This window comes from Lacerta agilis, chromosome 16 (genome assembly GCF_009819535.1).
Source record: "Lacerta agilis isolate rLacAgi1 chromosome 16, rLacAgi1.pri, whole genome shotgun sequence".
In the NCBI taxonomy this organism is placed as follows: Eukaryota; Metazoa; Chordata; class Lepidosauria; order Squamata; family Lacertidae; genus Lacerta; species Lacerta agilis.
In genome coordinates this window covers 6,184,479-6,200,121 of record NC_046327.1, presented here as the reverse complement: position 1 = coordinate 6,200,121, position 15,643 = coordinate 6,184,479, and the positions used below count along the sequence as shown (strand labels likewise).

Here is a 15,643-nt window from a genome sequence, read left to right as displayed (position 1 = left end):
AAATAACCTCCCCTCTCCTGCAAGAACAAGCTTGCAGTTATGCAATTTTCATTTGCATGGGAAGGAAATGGGAGGTTAATTTGATGACTACTTTAATTAAAAACTGGACAGCCTACTTAAAAGTCCTACCTTCCCGCTGCAGCAGTACCTATTTATCTGGCGTGTTTTTGAACTGCTAGGTTGGCAGGAGCTGGGACAGAGCAATAGGAGCTCACCCTGTTGCGGGGATTCGACCTGCCGACCTTCTGATCGGCAAGCCCAAGATGCTCAGTGGTTTAGACCACAGTGCCTCCTTCCACCCACAACTTACCTCCTTGCTAATTTATGGTATTTGCAGCGCGGCTTCAGGAAAAGTGACGTCATTGGACAGTGAGCAACAAAGTAAGTCATGGGAAAGTTAAGGGTTCATTCCCTCATCAGACTCATTCCCCACTTTCTGTGGGATGTGAAACACGAGAGCGGTCAAGTACAACATTGTTAGAGTGGACATAGAAGGGGAACTCTAGGCCAGCCAGTTGGAACTTGCTGTTTCTCCTGGGCAGGTAAACAAAACCACAGGCTGGCCACCAAGGGGAAAATTTACCAACTATAGCAGATTGGAGGGGAAAACTCCTTGAATTCGTTGAAATGGCCAAAATTACAGCTAATATTAGAGGACGCACAAATAAAGATTTAATTAAGGATTGGGAAGGATTAAAAGAATACATGGAGAAATACTGTCCAAATTACGAAATTTTAATAGACTGAGTAAAGAGATCTCCACATTTTTCTAAGCTAAAAGTCTGCCTTCTGGGATCTTATTGTGAACAGGATGATCTATGTAAGTAAACTCTTTGTATGCTTTTATAGAAGACTGCGTAGTGTCTTATTTTGAGAGGGATTAAAAGGGGAAAATACCAGGACATTTATTACAGAAGTTCTAGCGAACCTGAGCAAGCTATCCGCTGTGTGTGTTTAAAAGGGGAATGTAAGACTCTGCTAAGTTCTGGGACTTGTTATCACAAGTTGGAATAGGATATCTTAAACAATACATCCTCTCCTGCATCCTAAAACATTCCCACACTTTCAATGTGAACAGGGTAGATCTGGCTTTACAAACACAAAGATCTGCATCTTTGGGTATACCACCCATGCTGAACTAATGTAAATCACAGGAGTGTTGTTTGAAATAGTGATCAACAGGGCTATCGGCACATTTTCAAACACTGTCAAGAAGAAGGCCAGGCACACGGATTCCTCCCTTTAAAAAGCAACACTTCTCCCTCATCTCTTTTAACTGCCTTGGCGTTTTCTTTGTTTCCAAGCCATGCCTTTGTGACACTGAAGTTGACAATCTTAGTGGAATTCCTCCTTCCTTAATCCTCCGGAATCATGCATTCTGTTTTGCAATTGAATCTATTTTTAAAGGATAAATTGCCTTTGCCCTAACTAATCATGCATATGCATATAAATTATATTTTGTCTTGCGGCCCACTGAGCCATCAACCTTTTGACACGCAGAGTCCTATTGGGCTGAAAAGGGAAGAACTGGATGTGCGATGACAGTAGGATCAGTGGGGCGAGAATCCCGTCACTCAGCAAAATGTGAATTTTCATTAATCTCTGTATGAGGAGGATTAATGTATAATTGTCTCCTAGAGTTTTCAGCTTTGCACATGTGCGGAGGTTGCTGAGATTAAAATAAACTGCCGCATTTTCACAGTTAGCGGTTCTCAGCACTAGAACTGTCACGTCCTGACAGTAAGCGGTTTCAGAACATGTAGCTATAATGAGCGAAACTCTTTAATAATGTTGTAGGGCAACATGTGTTTCATCTGGCTAATAAAATGGCCCAGTCAACTGGGAACTCCTGGGCAACCTCTGCAGAAATGCAGTTGTAGAAAAGCATCTTAAAGCTGAATACAGACGATAGCTTTTCAGAGACCTGGAGGCTGTATTGTACAGCTGCCATTGTCTGTAGAACAAAACATTAATTTCTCTCTGTGAGTATGTCTCATGCCATCTTCATAGTGGTTGCGCAGGTTTTCTTAATTCATTAAGCAGAAAAAAAGATCAGTAAGTACTCTGGCAACAGACATGTGCATTTTGGTGTGATGTTCACTGCTGCCTATGAGTGCCCAGGTGGGTGGCACTGTGGTCTAAATCACTGAGCCTCTTGGGCTTGCTGATCAGAAGGTCGGTGGTTCGAATCCCCGCGACGGGGTGAGCTCCCGTTGCTCTGTCCCAGCTCCTGCCAACCTAGCAGTTCGAAAGCACACCAGTGCAAATAGATAAATAGGTACTATTGCAGCAGGAAGGTAAACAGCATTTCCATGAGCTCTGGTTCTCATCACGGTGTTCTGTTGCACCAGAAGCGGTTAAGTCATGCTGGCCACATGACGCGGAAAGCTGTCTGTGGACAAATGCTGTTCTCCTTCGGTCTGAAAGCGAGATGAGCACCACAACCTCATAGTCGCCTTTCACTGGACTTAACCGTCCAAGGGTCCTTTACCTTCTTTCGTTTTTTAGCACATATACTGCATATCCCTGCATATACTTTTAGGTAAGCTTAAATGTTTTGTTGGTTTAGAACGTGTGAAAGGATGGACACATACCAGCAAACATGTTCCTACACGCCTTTAAAAGAAAAGAAAGATTTTAAACAGAAATTATCTAGACCAGAAGCTGCTTACAATCTGGTCCAGTCAATTTTGCCATTCTATCACATGTCCGAGACTAAAGAAAGAGGCTGCGCTTAGGCCAGGCTTTCCTTCCACCCAAAATCCTTTCTCTCACTGCATATACTAGCCTTAGCCTTTGGGCTGAGAGTTACAGGTCAAAACATCTGGAGGGCAGTAAGTTAAGGAAAGCCAATAAGCAGGTTATCACTGAGAAATCAGTCAAGGAGCATCTCCACCCCCATCGTCCAGCCTGGACACTGAGGTCCAGCTCCAAGGGGCTTTTGGTGGTTCCCTCACTGCGAGAAGTGAAGGTACAGGGAATCAGGCAGAGGGCCTTCTCGGGAGTGGCACCCGCCCTGTGGAACACCCTGCCACCAGATGTCAAGGAAATAAACAACTACAGTCAAACCTTGGTTCTCAAACGCCTCTGTTTTGGAACATTTCGGCTCCTGAGCACTGCAAACCTGGAAGTGTGTAATCCAGTTTTTGAAAGTTTTTGGGAAGCCGAACATCCGACGTGGCTTCCGCTTGACTGCAGGAAGCTCCTGCGGCCGATCAGAAGCCATGCCTCGGTTGTCGAACATTTCGGAAGCTGAACGGAGTACGTTCGACAACCATGTTTTGACTGTATCTGACTTTTAGAAAACAGCTGAAGGGAGTCCTGTATAGAGAATATTTTGATGTTTGATTTTTTTTGTTTGATTTTTTAATATTCTGTTGTGAGCCAGCCAGAGTGGCTGGGGCAATCCAGTCAGATAGGTGGCATATAAATAATAAAAGTATTATTATTATTATTATTATTATTATTATTATTATTATTAGAAAGGGAAGAAAGGGAAGGGACTTCTGTGGCACAATGGGTCAGTGTGTTTAGCTGTTAACCAGGAAGTTGGTGGTTTGCGCCTACCCAGGCAAGATTCCTGCACTGCAGGGGGTTGGACTAGATGACCCTGGGGCTCCCTTCCAACTATACTTCTATGACTCTGGGTCAAAAACAACCATTTTTGAAGTTTGAGAAACCCTTATAGGAGCAGTTCAAGCTGCGCTGGGGTTTATTTCTTTTTGGCTGACCACTGAACTGAGCAGGAAATTTTGTATTGAGAAATGTTTTTTTTTTTTTTCTGACTATCGGTCGAATAAAGGATATGTATGTATGTAGCTGAGCAGGAATTTCAACAGAAATATAGTGCCCAGATCAAGGGAAGTAATAGTCCCACTCTATTCTGCCTTGGTCAGGCCACACCTGGAATACTGTGTCCATATGTTTATATGGACAACACAATTTAAGAAGGATGTTCACAAGCTGGAAAGTGTGCAGATGAGGGCGACCAAGATGATCAAGGGCCTTATGAGGAACGGTCGAAGGAGCTGGGTATGTTTAGCATGGAAAAGAGGAGACTAAGAGGAGATAGGAGAACCATCTTCAAAAATCACATGGAAGAGAGAGCAACCTTGTTTTCTCCCACTCCGGAGGACAGGACTCAAACCCATGGCTTCAAGTTACAAGAGAGGAGATTCTGGCTAAACATCAGGAAGATTTTTCTGACAGTAAGAGCTGTTTGACAGTGGAACCGACTCTCTTGGGAAGTTGTGGACCCTCGTTCCTTGGATGGTTTTAAGCAGAGATTGGATGGCCACCTGTCCTGGATGCTGTAGCTGAGATTCCTGCCTTGCTTGGGGTTGGACTAAATGACCCTCAGGGGTCCCTTCCATCTCTATGATTCTAGGATTCCTTGGAGGTTTTCAAGGAGGCTTGGCTGGTCATCTGTCCTAGATGCTTTAGCCAAGATTCCTGCCTTGCAGGGGGGATTGGACTAGACGACCCTCGGGGAGTCCCTTCCAACTCTACAATCCAATGTTCTGGGAGTTGCCTTCCTTTGAAATAAGGGACCTGGGAAAACATTGGGAGAGATAGGCGGCTTCCTGGAAGCGGGAGGTGGCGTTCCCCCCTCCAGCCAAGCACACACTCCCCCCTCCCCCCAACCGGCCACACACACACCCACACACACCCCGGGTCTCCCGCTGCGCCTGCTGCTACAAAGTGTTTCCAATTACCGTGGCACTCGTGGTATCTGGATGCATCCCTCCAGCCCGCCATCCTCTCGCCGCCCCCCCTCTCTCTCCCTCCCTCCCTCCCCTCCGTCCGGCGCTGCCTGCCAGACATATGGGATCAATCAGAGCTTAAGCCTCGGTGCCGATGTGTTTGCGCCGCCGGGAATGTTGACAGCCTGGCAGACACCGACGGCGCTCGGGTGACAAGGAATCCGGAGTCAGCCGCGACTTGAGCGAAGGGGAGGAGCAGGAGAAGCAGCAGGAGGAGGAGGAGGAGGAAGACGGAGCTTCCTCTCTCTTTCTCGCCGGTGCCCCCTTCTTCCTCCTCTTCAGAAACACGTCGGGGAAGGGCTTGAGCGACGGCAGCGCTTTCCTTCTTGCTCGCAGTCAGAGGCTAGACGCCGCCGAGCGCGCCCAGGGCTCTCTCTCCACGTGCGCGCTCAAATATAGAAAGGGCTTCGCGCGAGAGAGGGGAGAAGCTCGAGGGGGCGTCCGCCGCGCGCAGCTGGGGGGAGGCGATCCGAGCTGGACCCGGGGGGATGTGGCCCCTGCTGGCGGTGTACTTGTGGGGCGGCGCGTCGCTGGTGTGGGGCTGGGCGCCGCCGCAGCCGCTCAGCCTCTCCCGCCCCGTCGACTTGAGCTCCCTGGCTGCGCGCTCGGCGTCGCCCTCGCCGGCGACGGAGGGCAAAGTGGAGAAGCTGGGCCGGGCTTTCAAGCGACAAGTGCGGCGCCTGAGGGAGCGGAGCGGGTCCCTGGAGCTGGTCTTCCTAGTGGACGAGTCGTCGAGCGTGGGCCAGGCCAACTTCCGCAGCGAGCTGCGCTTCGTCAAGAAGCTGCTGTCCGACTTCCCCGTGGTGCCCACGGCCACGCGAGTCGCCCTCGTCACCTTCTCGTCCAAGAACAACGTGGTGCCGAGAGTCGACTACATCTCGCCCGCGACGGCGCGGGCTCAGCAGCGGCAGCAGCACAAGTGCGCCTTGCTGGGCAGGGAGATCCCGGCCATCGGCTACCGAGGGGGCGGAACCTACACCAAGGGCGCCTTCCAGCAAGCGGCGGTGAGTGGCAGGCGTAACGTCGGAACGCGCAGGGTGGGTGCCAGCGTGGTGCCCTCCAGGCAGGGAGGGCGACTTGAATGTAATGTTAGGGGACAGGTAAGCCCCGTCCTGCCTAATCGATCACATGACCGGCACACCAACTCATTTGAATGGCAATGCCCATAAATTAAATTAATTTTTATTTTTTTTTGCCCCATCAAAGATTTCATTGGGGGACCCAGAGGTGCCAACTTGAGTACAATATTGGGGGACCCAGGTAAGTTCTGCCAGCATTCTTGACCACTCTTTGAATGGCAATACCCAGCGTTTTTCCCCAGGGTACCCGGGACCCAGGTGGCGCTGTGGTTTAACCCACAGCGCCACCTGGGTCCCGGGTACCCTGGGGAAAAACACTGGGTATTGCCATTCAAATAGCTTAGGACTTGCTGATCAGAAGGTCGGCGGTTCGAATCCCTGCCACGGGGTGAGCTCCTGTTGCTCGGTCCCAGCTCCTGCCCACCTAGAAGTTTGAAAGCACGTCAAAAAAGCGCAAGTAAATAAATTGGGACCGCTCCAGCGGGAAGGTAAACAGCGTTTCCATGCACTGCTCTGGCTCTCCAGAAGCGGCTTTGTCATGCTGCCCACATGACCCGGAAGCTGTCTGCGGACAAACACCGGCTCCCTTGGCCTATAGAGCGAGATGAGCGCCGCAACCCCAGAGTCGGTCACGACTGGACCTGATGGTCAGGGGTCCCTTTACATTTACCTTTACCCAGGAATGGGGGAGACAGGTGGCGCTGTGGTCTAAACCACAGAGCCTAGGGTTTGCTGATCAGAAGGTCGGCGGTTCAAATCCCTGCAACGGGGTGAGCTCCCATTGTTCAGTCCCAGCTCCTGCCCACCTAGCAATTCGAAAGCACATCAAAGTGCAAGTAGATAAATAGGTACCCCTCCAGCGGGAAGGTAAACAGCGTTTCTGTGCGCTGCTCTGGTTCGCCAGAAGCGGCTTAGTCATGCTGGTACCATGACCCAGAAACTGTACGCTGGCTCCCTCGGCCTATAGAGCGAGATGAGCGCCGCAACCCCAGAGTTGTCCGCGACTGGACCTAATGGTCAGGGGTCCCCTTACCCAGGACTGGCACCTCTTTTTTGTTGTTAGAAAGTGTGGCACTTACTGTATCAATTTCACGGTGCGTACAGGCACCTATTTTTCTAGAGAAATAGCACTGCCAATGCCCATAATGATAATAATAATAATAATTTATTTGTACCCCGCCCATCTGGCTGGGTCTCCCCAGCCCATCAACTTGGGGGAGCAGGGAGCCCTCAAATATTTTAGGCGCAGCGAAGAGACCTTGGCTCCTTGGAGTTGGTTCCTGCAGATGTTCTGCTCAAAGACAAAGCATCTGCATTGCAGGCAGAAGAGCCCAGGGTCAGTCCCCCGGCATCTCCAGTGCAGATAGCTCAGCTGGTGGAGCACGAGATTCTTCATCTCAGGATCATTGAATCAGAGAACTGCCGAGTTGGAAGGGACCACAAGGGGTCATCTAGTCCAAAACCCTGTGATGCAGGAAACTTTCGCTCAGTGTGGGGCTCAGGGCCAGATTTAGGTTTGATGAGGCTCTAAGCTACTGAAGGTAATGGGGCCCTTTATATGTCCAGCTGTCCTTTGTCAACAACAAATTGTCGCTGTTTTTTGTGTTGAATATATGCTATATGGTAATTTATGGACCTCATAGGTATCTCAAGCCATTTGCACATGTTGCCATGTAACCAGTCCATGCAGAAATGAGCAAACCAGTGATATTTTAGGGAGCAGGCTAGCATGCGGGGCCCATTCCTTACATCATAGGAGCCTACACAACACAAAACACTGTTGCTGTATGTAGGATTTATTTTTATTTTTATATTATATTTTGGAAATGTACATCCAGGTGTTTTTTTCCTTTAATTTTTTTGGGGGGCCCCAAGAGAGTGGGGCCCTAAGCTATAGCTTGTTTAGCCTATACGTAAATCCGGCACTGGTGGGGCTCAAACCCACGCCCCTGAGATTAAGAGTCTCAGACTCTACCGACTGAGCTAGGGTCATGGGTAGGTAGGCCAATGAGCTTGGGTAGGCCAATGGTCTTATTCAGTACAAGGCAGCTCCCTATATTTCTATAAGGGGTTAGAGCGCGAGACTCTTAAGCTCAGGGTTGTGGGTTTGAGCCGCACATTGGACAAAATATTCCTGCATTGCAGGAGGGGTGGAACACATAACCCTCATGCATAGGAGACAACCCTTAGGGTCCGAAGCCCCTTTGCCCCCCCCAATAAAATATTTTGGGGGGCAGAGTTGATGGACATTGCCATTCAAATGGTGTGCACATGCTACACCATGTGATTGATTTTGTGGGGGGGGGGGTCTTACCTTTATGTTCCCTCCACATAAACATTTTTATAGGGATACATTAAATTTAACAAAAGTAAGTGTCTAGTTCTTTGATGTTTGCATTATGCCAGTGTGGTGTGGTTAAGAGCGGTGGACTCATAATCCGGTGAACCGGGTTCGATTCCCGCTCCTCCACATGCAGCTGCTGGGTGACCTTGGGCTAGTCACACTTCTCTGAAGTCTCTCAGCCCCACTCGCCTCACAGAGTGTTTGTTGTTGGGGAGGAGGGGAAAGGAGAATGTTAGCTGATTTGAGACTCCTTCGGGTAGTGAAAAGCGGGATATCAAATCCAAACTCTTCTTCTTCTTCTTCTTCTTCTTCTCCCCAAGAACTTAAAAAATCTTGAATTTCAAAAATTGAGTTCCAAGGATTTCCAAATTTGGGACACGTATCTTCGGAATGTGCATGCCACAAAGTCTGAGCAACATGCACACTAGGAATTATCGAAAATTCTTTCTAGTAGCACCTTAGAGACCAACTGAGTTAGTTGCTGGTATGAGCTTTCGTGTGCATGCACACTTCTTCAGATACACTGAAACAGAAGTCACCAGATCCTTAAATATAGTGGGGGAGTGGGGAGGGGTATTACTCAGAAGGGTGGTGGGAATGGGTGATAGGCTGATAAGTGTGGAAAACCTGTTGACGACTCTAAACGGCTGCAATTAGTCTTGCAGGGAAAGGCAAGGGGTGAGATGGCTAAAGATAGCTTTGTTATGTATAATGAGATAAGAATCCAATGTCTTTGTTCAAACCAGGTTTCTCCATGGTTTTAAGTTTGGTGATTAGTTGCAATTCAGCCACTTCTCTTTCCAGTCTATTTCTGAAATTTCTTTGTATTAAGACAGCTACTTTGAGATCTTTTATAGAATGTCCTGGGAGATTGAAGTGTTCTCCTACTGGTTTCTCTGTCTTGTGATTCCTGATATCAGATTTATGTCCATTTATCCTTTGGCGTAGGGTTTGGCCTGTTTGTCCAATATAGAGAGCTGAAGGGCACTGTTGGCATTTGATTGCATACACAATGTTGGAAGATGAGCAATTAAATAGTCCTGAGATGGTGTGTTTGATGTTGTTGGGACCAGTAATGGTGTTATCCGGGTTTATGTGGCAGCAAAGTTGGCATCTGGGTTTATTGCATAGACTATGGCAGACCAACACGGCTACCCACCTGTAACTAGGAATTATGTATATTACCTTCAGTCTATATTTGTGGTGGCAACTGGTACTGAACATACAGCTCACGGTTGCACTAGTTAAGTTGCAGAAGCCTTTTAAAAAGCAAAGCCGAGTTGCTTACAGAAGGCACTCAAGTAACAGTAATAAGATCTGAACAAAATGTTTGTGTCAGTGAAATTTGCTGACTTCCAACAGGAAACATTGCGCGGTCAGGCGAAGTCCCCCCGCACCCCGGGGCAGCCCCTGAGGGAAATAAAGACTCGTGACAACGTTCTATGGGATTAAATTGGCCACAACTTTATTAATATTTCAGATGTAGGAAGACCTTGGCTCAGGCATTGGGCGTTTATCCTTCCCAGCCCCCCAGCCGGGGTTCTGGGTACCTTCAGGGTTATCCAGCATGATTGGGAAGTGGGCTAGTCTGGAGAACATATGTTCAAGCAGATAGCCCACCCCCCTATGTTCGCTGCCGCTGGAAGGGGAGGGCATTGACGACCCTGGGCGTTTGGTCAATGCCTCCCCCTGAGACCCCTTTAACGGGAACCCTGTTATCGCCGCCACAATGGGGGCTGGGGTCACCGCCCCACGCCCCCCCCAATCCTGTAAATGACTAAAGGATTCCGCCCAAGGCCCGCAACCGCCAAAGTTGTGACGAATTGCTACGGGAAAGGCGAAACCTGCCAATGCAGGAAAATTCCTTTCCGGCCCTTCAACAGCGACCTTGTCATAGCAGCGCCTGCGTGCCTGTGTGGCTGTGGAAAAAAGGTGGTTAAACCTGCAAAGTAAGCATCAGTTGAGGGAGTGGGGGGTGGGGAAGCTCTGATTCCAACGGCTGCTTCCCAGGTATGACTCAAAATCTATTGTGTGTAGTGCATAATCCCTTCCTCTACCTGGCCAATCCCCCTTTGGCAACACCTCCCAGCCGGGATTGGGCGGCTGCTAGCATAGGTGGAGTCCACAGGTATCCCAACCTGGGAAGGTGAAGCCAATCCAACTGCCAGGAGCTGCCTCCGTGATTCAAAGGGACCCCTCGCAACCCCGCAATATGCGCACCCCGTTTTGATGTGGGGAACGCTCATTGTTACCTCCAAAATGAATACTTTCAGCACACATAGACAAATAAAAACATCTACACTACCAAAAACCTGTGTACCGGTAACTATGATATGTACATAGAGTTGTAGTGTCACATGCAATTTCAGGGCGAAACTAGGCTTCATTTCACCCAGGTCAAAGACCCAGTGTGGCACCCGCCTTGCGCATTTGCACACACACACACACACACACACACAGGCTGGAGGTCTCAATGGAGCCCCTCCAGAGGCTTCAGTTGGGGCAAAAAACTGACCAGCTCTCTTCCCCCCCTCCTGCCCCTGGTAGCTATGGCACTGATGTGGGGCTGGGTGATATCAGTTTTTCAACATCACAATGCATCGCCACCCAAACATTGTGATACCTTGGTTCGAATGCCAATTCACCCTCTTGATATACAGTGGTACCTTGGTTCTCGAACGTAATCTGTTCCGGAAGTCCGTTCGACTTCCAGAACATTCGAAAACCAAGTTGCAGCTTCCGATTGGCTGCAGGAACTTCCTGCACACAAGCGGAAGCTGCATCGGATGTTCAGCTTCCGAAAAGCGTTTGAAAACCGGAACACCTACTTCTGGGCTTTCGGCGTCCGGGAGCCGATTTGTTCGTCAACTAAGCCGTTCGTGAACCAAGGTTCCTCTGTATAGTGTTACATTGCGATGTTGAAAAGCAGAGGGAGGAAAAACGTGCATCGAACCTGGGCCCGCAAGGTGCTGGGGAGAAAGCATCTCCGCTCCCTTGGTGGGGGCAGCTTTGGTTTCACCCCAGTCCCTCATGGGTAAGGGATACTGATGGGATACTGAGTAAGGCATACTAATGAAGCCTCCTTCCACACTTGCTTACATCTTATCCTCCACTAAGCAATGTTCCAAGGTTTTGTTGTTGTTGCTGCTGTTTTATTATACAGTGGTGTCTCTGGTTGCGAACGGGATCCGTTCCAGAGGCCCGTTCCCAACATGAAAAGAGCACAACCTGGAAGTGCCAAATCTGCGCATGTGCGCGGCGCGATTCAGCACTTCTGCACATGCCCAAAGCGCAATTCAGTGCTTCTGCGCATGCACGCGCAACAAAACCCGGAAGTAACCCGTTCCGGTACTTCCGGGTTCGGCGCATTTGTAACCCGCAGCGAACGCAACCTGAGGTATGACTGTAATATTTTATTCAGTTTCCATTTTACAATATATAAATACTTCCTCATTTTTCACAATTAACTTTTGCTCATATGAGCTTGTTGAGTCCCCCCCCCTCCCATCTCATGGTTACCTTAATTCTTTACTTTGTCATCGCGGTTGTGTTTCTTCCTGTTTACGATACACCATTTCCCGTTTTTTTAAAGAATATGTAAAGAGGTAGAGCCATCATCCTTACAAGTATTCTTAAGTCAGTCCTGCTAGTGTTCTTAATTGTTTGCAATTGTCTTTCAAATATCGTATAAATTTATCCCAGTCTTGATCACACTGGTTTCAGATTTACCCGGTCAGCTTCGCCGGCTCTGCATATTCCATCATCTTCGTCTGCCACTCTTCAATTGTTGGTAGTTCTTGTTGCTTCCAGTTCTAGGCTAATAAAGTCCTTGCTGCACCAAGGTTTTTTGGGGGGTGGGGGAGGAGTTAATAAAATGATTCCCAGGATTATCAACACTGAATGAATAGAAATCGGTTCAAACACTCAGATCATGAAATTATGTAGGTACATATTCAGGACAGCATCTAACTCGTTTTTATTTTTATTATGTTTTTTTGAGGCTCCAAGTTGTCAAATTGTCATTTTCACATTTTTACCATAATAATGAGACTTACCTGTTTTAGCATGTAACATTATTTCTATGTTTATATGCATTTCTCTTGCCTAATGTGCTAATAGCTGTAATAATTCAGCACACATTAATCACTTGGTAACAGCCCTTATTTATCGAGGAAAGCTGTGATCACATGTATTACTGTCAAATCTCAGTTGTCGAACGTAATCTGTTCCGGAAGACCGTTCGACTTCCAAAATGTTTGTCAACCAAAAACTGAAAGCGGAATCCTCAATACAATGTTGTTGTTGTTCAGTCGCTCAGTTGTGTCCGACTCTTCGTGACCCCATGGACCAGAGCATGCCAGGCACCCCTATCCTTCACTGCCTCCTGCAGTTTGACCAAACTCATGTTAGTAGCTTCGAGAACACTGTCCAACCATCTCATCCTCTGTCGTCCCCTTCTCCTTGTGCCCTCCATCTTTCCTAACATCAGGGTCTTTTCCAGGGAGTCTTCTCTTCTCATGAGGTGGCCAAAGTACTGGAGCCTCAACTTCAGGATCTGCCCTTCCAGTGAGCACTCAGGGCTGATTTCTTTAAGGATGGATAAGTTTGATCTTTTTGCAGTCCATGGGACTCTCAAGTCTCCTCCAGCACCATAATTCAAAAGCATCAATTCTTCGGCGATCAGCCTTCTTTATGGTCCAGCTCTCACTTCCGTACATTACTACTGGGAAAACCATAGCTTTAACAATACGGACCTTTGTGGGCAAGGTGATGTCTCTGCTTTTTAAGATGCTGTCTAGGTTTGTCATTGCTTTCCTCCCAAGAAGCGGGCATCTTTTAATTTTGTGACTGCTGTCACCATCTGCAGTGATCATGGAGCCCAAGAAAGTAAAATCTCAATACAATAGGTAAACTCAAAACAGAAGCCGCATAGCACGTTTGTCTTATGAAAACCGTTCAAAAACCGCAGTAGTTACTTCTGGGTTTTCCGCGTTCGGGAGCCGAAACTTTCCAAAACAGAGGTGTTCGGGAACCGAGGTTTGACTGTAACCATTTTCCAGACAGTTTGTGGCACTTTAAAATATATAAAAAAATTCATTATGGTGTATGCTTTTGTGTCCTGGAACCTACTTCATCACATATAATATATACACAGTGTATATTATAGAAGATCTCTGGAGATCTGCATGGCATTTGTCATGTGGCAAAGTGGAATATGACTGCTTGTGAAGTGTTCTGAACATATTATTTAATAAATGTCTCTTTAGGTATTTGTATAACACCTTTCAAGGTGGCCCACAACATAAAAAATACAACAATCTACTAAGCAGGTGCAAAAATTGAAACAGGGTTCAGTAGCAATCTTGATACTGTTCTATCATCTCAAAAGTGTAATGTAAAGCTAAGGCTTCTATATTTGCTCTTTGAGATAGAAATTATTCACAGTCTCTTGCTTGGGGGCATTAAAATTATCTTATTTTTATGCTGCAACTTAATCACGTTCCTTAAAAAAATATCCTCTGTAACATGTCCTACACAAATACATTCATTTTTAAAGATGTGCATAAAATATAGGGCAAAGTTAAATACTTTCATGTCGTCTTACTGAAATCAGTGGAGCTTAACCTAGCTGCGATCCCACACACTTAACTGGGAGCAAGTCCCATTGAACTCAGAGGGGCTTACTTTTGAGTAAACATGGATTGCACTGTTGCTTAAAGTTGCCTGAATCAGGTCCAGGGAGTTTTGTATGAAAAAGATAAAAAAAAAAATGTTTGTGTTAATGTAGGAACATTTTTTTTTTATTTAAGCAGGGATAAGTAAGAGGTAATGAATATTTTTTTATAATTTATGTTTGAATGATGCATTTCCCAATTCAAATATATGTTGTTGTTGTTGTTGTTGTTGTTGTTGTTGTTGTTGTTGTTGTTTATTAAATTTGTATACCATCCTGTACCCGCAGGTCTCAGGGTGGTTCAAATATAAAAATCATCACTTGCTTGAATATAGATTTACTTGTAAAATGTCTTTCTTGCTTTCTACCTTAACACTAACAAAATTTGCAAGTAAATCCACTAATTCCAGGCGGTTATGGCTGCCATCTAATGCAAGCTTAGTAGGGAGTCAGTCCTGTTGAGGTCTGTGCGGTCTAATTCTATGGGAACATGCTCAGTAGTGCTGCACAAGAGCGTTTTTGACACCTCTATCTTGCCTGCTTATTTCTCTTAGGCTGCAATTCTGTGCATGCTTTCCTGGGAGTAAGCCACACACTGAACTCTGTGCTCCTTACTTCTGAGTGAACGTGCATAGGATTCTGCTGCTGGTATTCACACACAGTTCAAAACGGTCCATCACCACCCATGCACCTCTGCAGTTCTTGATGCAAAGGGATGCATCCAATTCATGAAGTAGCTAACTTATAAAATAAGAACATCTCCCCCCAAAAAGGTTTTTTTGAAGACTGACTGTGATGGCCTGGGAGTCAGACTCTGATGCTGAACCTGAGGGATCCCAGCCTGCACGGGATTCCCCGCCTCCAGAACCAGCTGAGCCGGGGCCAGGGCTTGAGCCTGAAGGATCCCCACCTGTGCTGGATCCCCAGGTGCAGGCATCAGCAGAGTCTGCTCTGGCTCCTGATGGGAGGGAGGACCCATTGCCTGCAGGTGCTCCACTCCCAGCCTCTTCAGAGGAAGCTGAGGCATCCCCTGGGTCCAGTAACCCACCATCCTCTCCTGAGCTACAGAGGCTCAGGGCAGAGAGGCGAAGGGAGTTAAGTGTCTGCAGGAGGAGTGCTCGCCTCCAGGCCCGGAGGAGAGGCGAGTCTCCGGAGGATCGGGACCGCCCTAAGCATAGGGCCAGATAAAAGCCAGCCAGACCCAGCCCAAGTTGCGTGAGCAACTTAGTTGCAAGCGTGTGCTCAACCTGCAACCTTGTGCCTGAACCTACCTTGGACCTTGATCTGCTCCCTGCCTCGCTCCCTGCCGGATTGACCTCCTTTGGACCCCTAGACCCAGGACTGGATTTGGACCTCGCTTCATGGACAAACCCTTGGGGCCAGCACACTGACAAATTTATTATGATATAAGGCTATCTTATGATATAAGTGGCTGAATTGCAACTAATCACCAAACTTAAAACCATGGAGAGACCTGGTCTGAACAAAGACATTGGATTCTTATCTCATTATACATGACAAAGCTATCTTTAGCCATCTCACCCCTTGCTTTTTCCTTAGGACTAATTGCAGTCATTAACAGTCATCAACAGGTTTTCCACACCTATCAGCCAATCACCCATTCCCACCACCCTCACTCTCTCACTATATATAAGGGTCTGGTGACTTCTGTTTCAGTGTATCTGAAGAAGTGTGCATGCACACGAAAGCTCATACAAAGAACAAACTTAGTTGGTCTCTAGGTGCTACTGGAAGGAATTTTTTATTTTATTCTGTTTTGACC

At 47.4% G+C, this 15,643-nt stretch overlaps 1 protein-coding gene across 1 annotated transcript in view; it reads left to right on the top strand.

Moving 5' to 3' along the window:
- Positions 1 to 5,171: 5,171 nt before the first annotated feature.
- Positions 5,172 to 15,643, top strand: part of SVEP1 (sushi, von Willebrand factor type A, EGF and pentraxin domain containing 1) — a 130,202-nt gene continuing 119,730 nt past the window's right edge. The window contains exon 1 of the mRNA XM_033173957.1: positions 5,172 to 5,767. Within this exon, the coding sequence (XP_033029848.1) occupies positions 5,252 to 5,767 (516 nt within the window). The 5' untranslated portion in view covers positions 5,172 to 5,251. The remainder of the gene's footprint in view (positions 5,768 to 15,643) is intronic.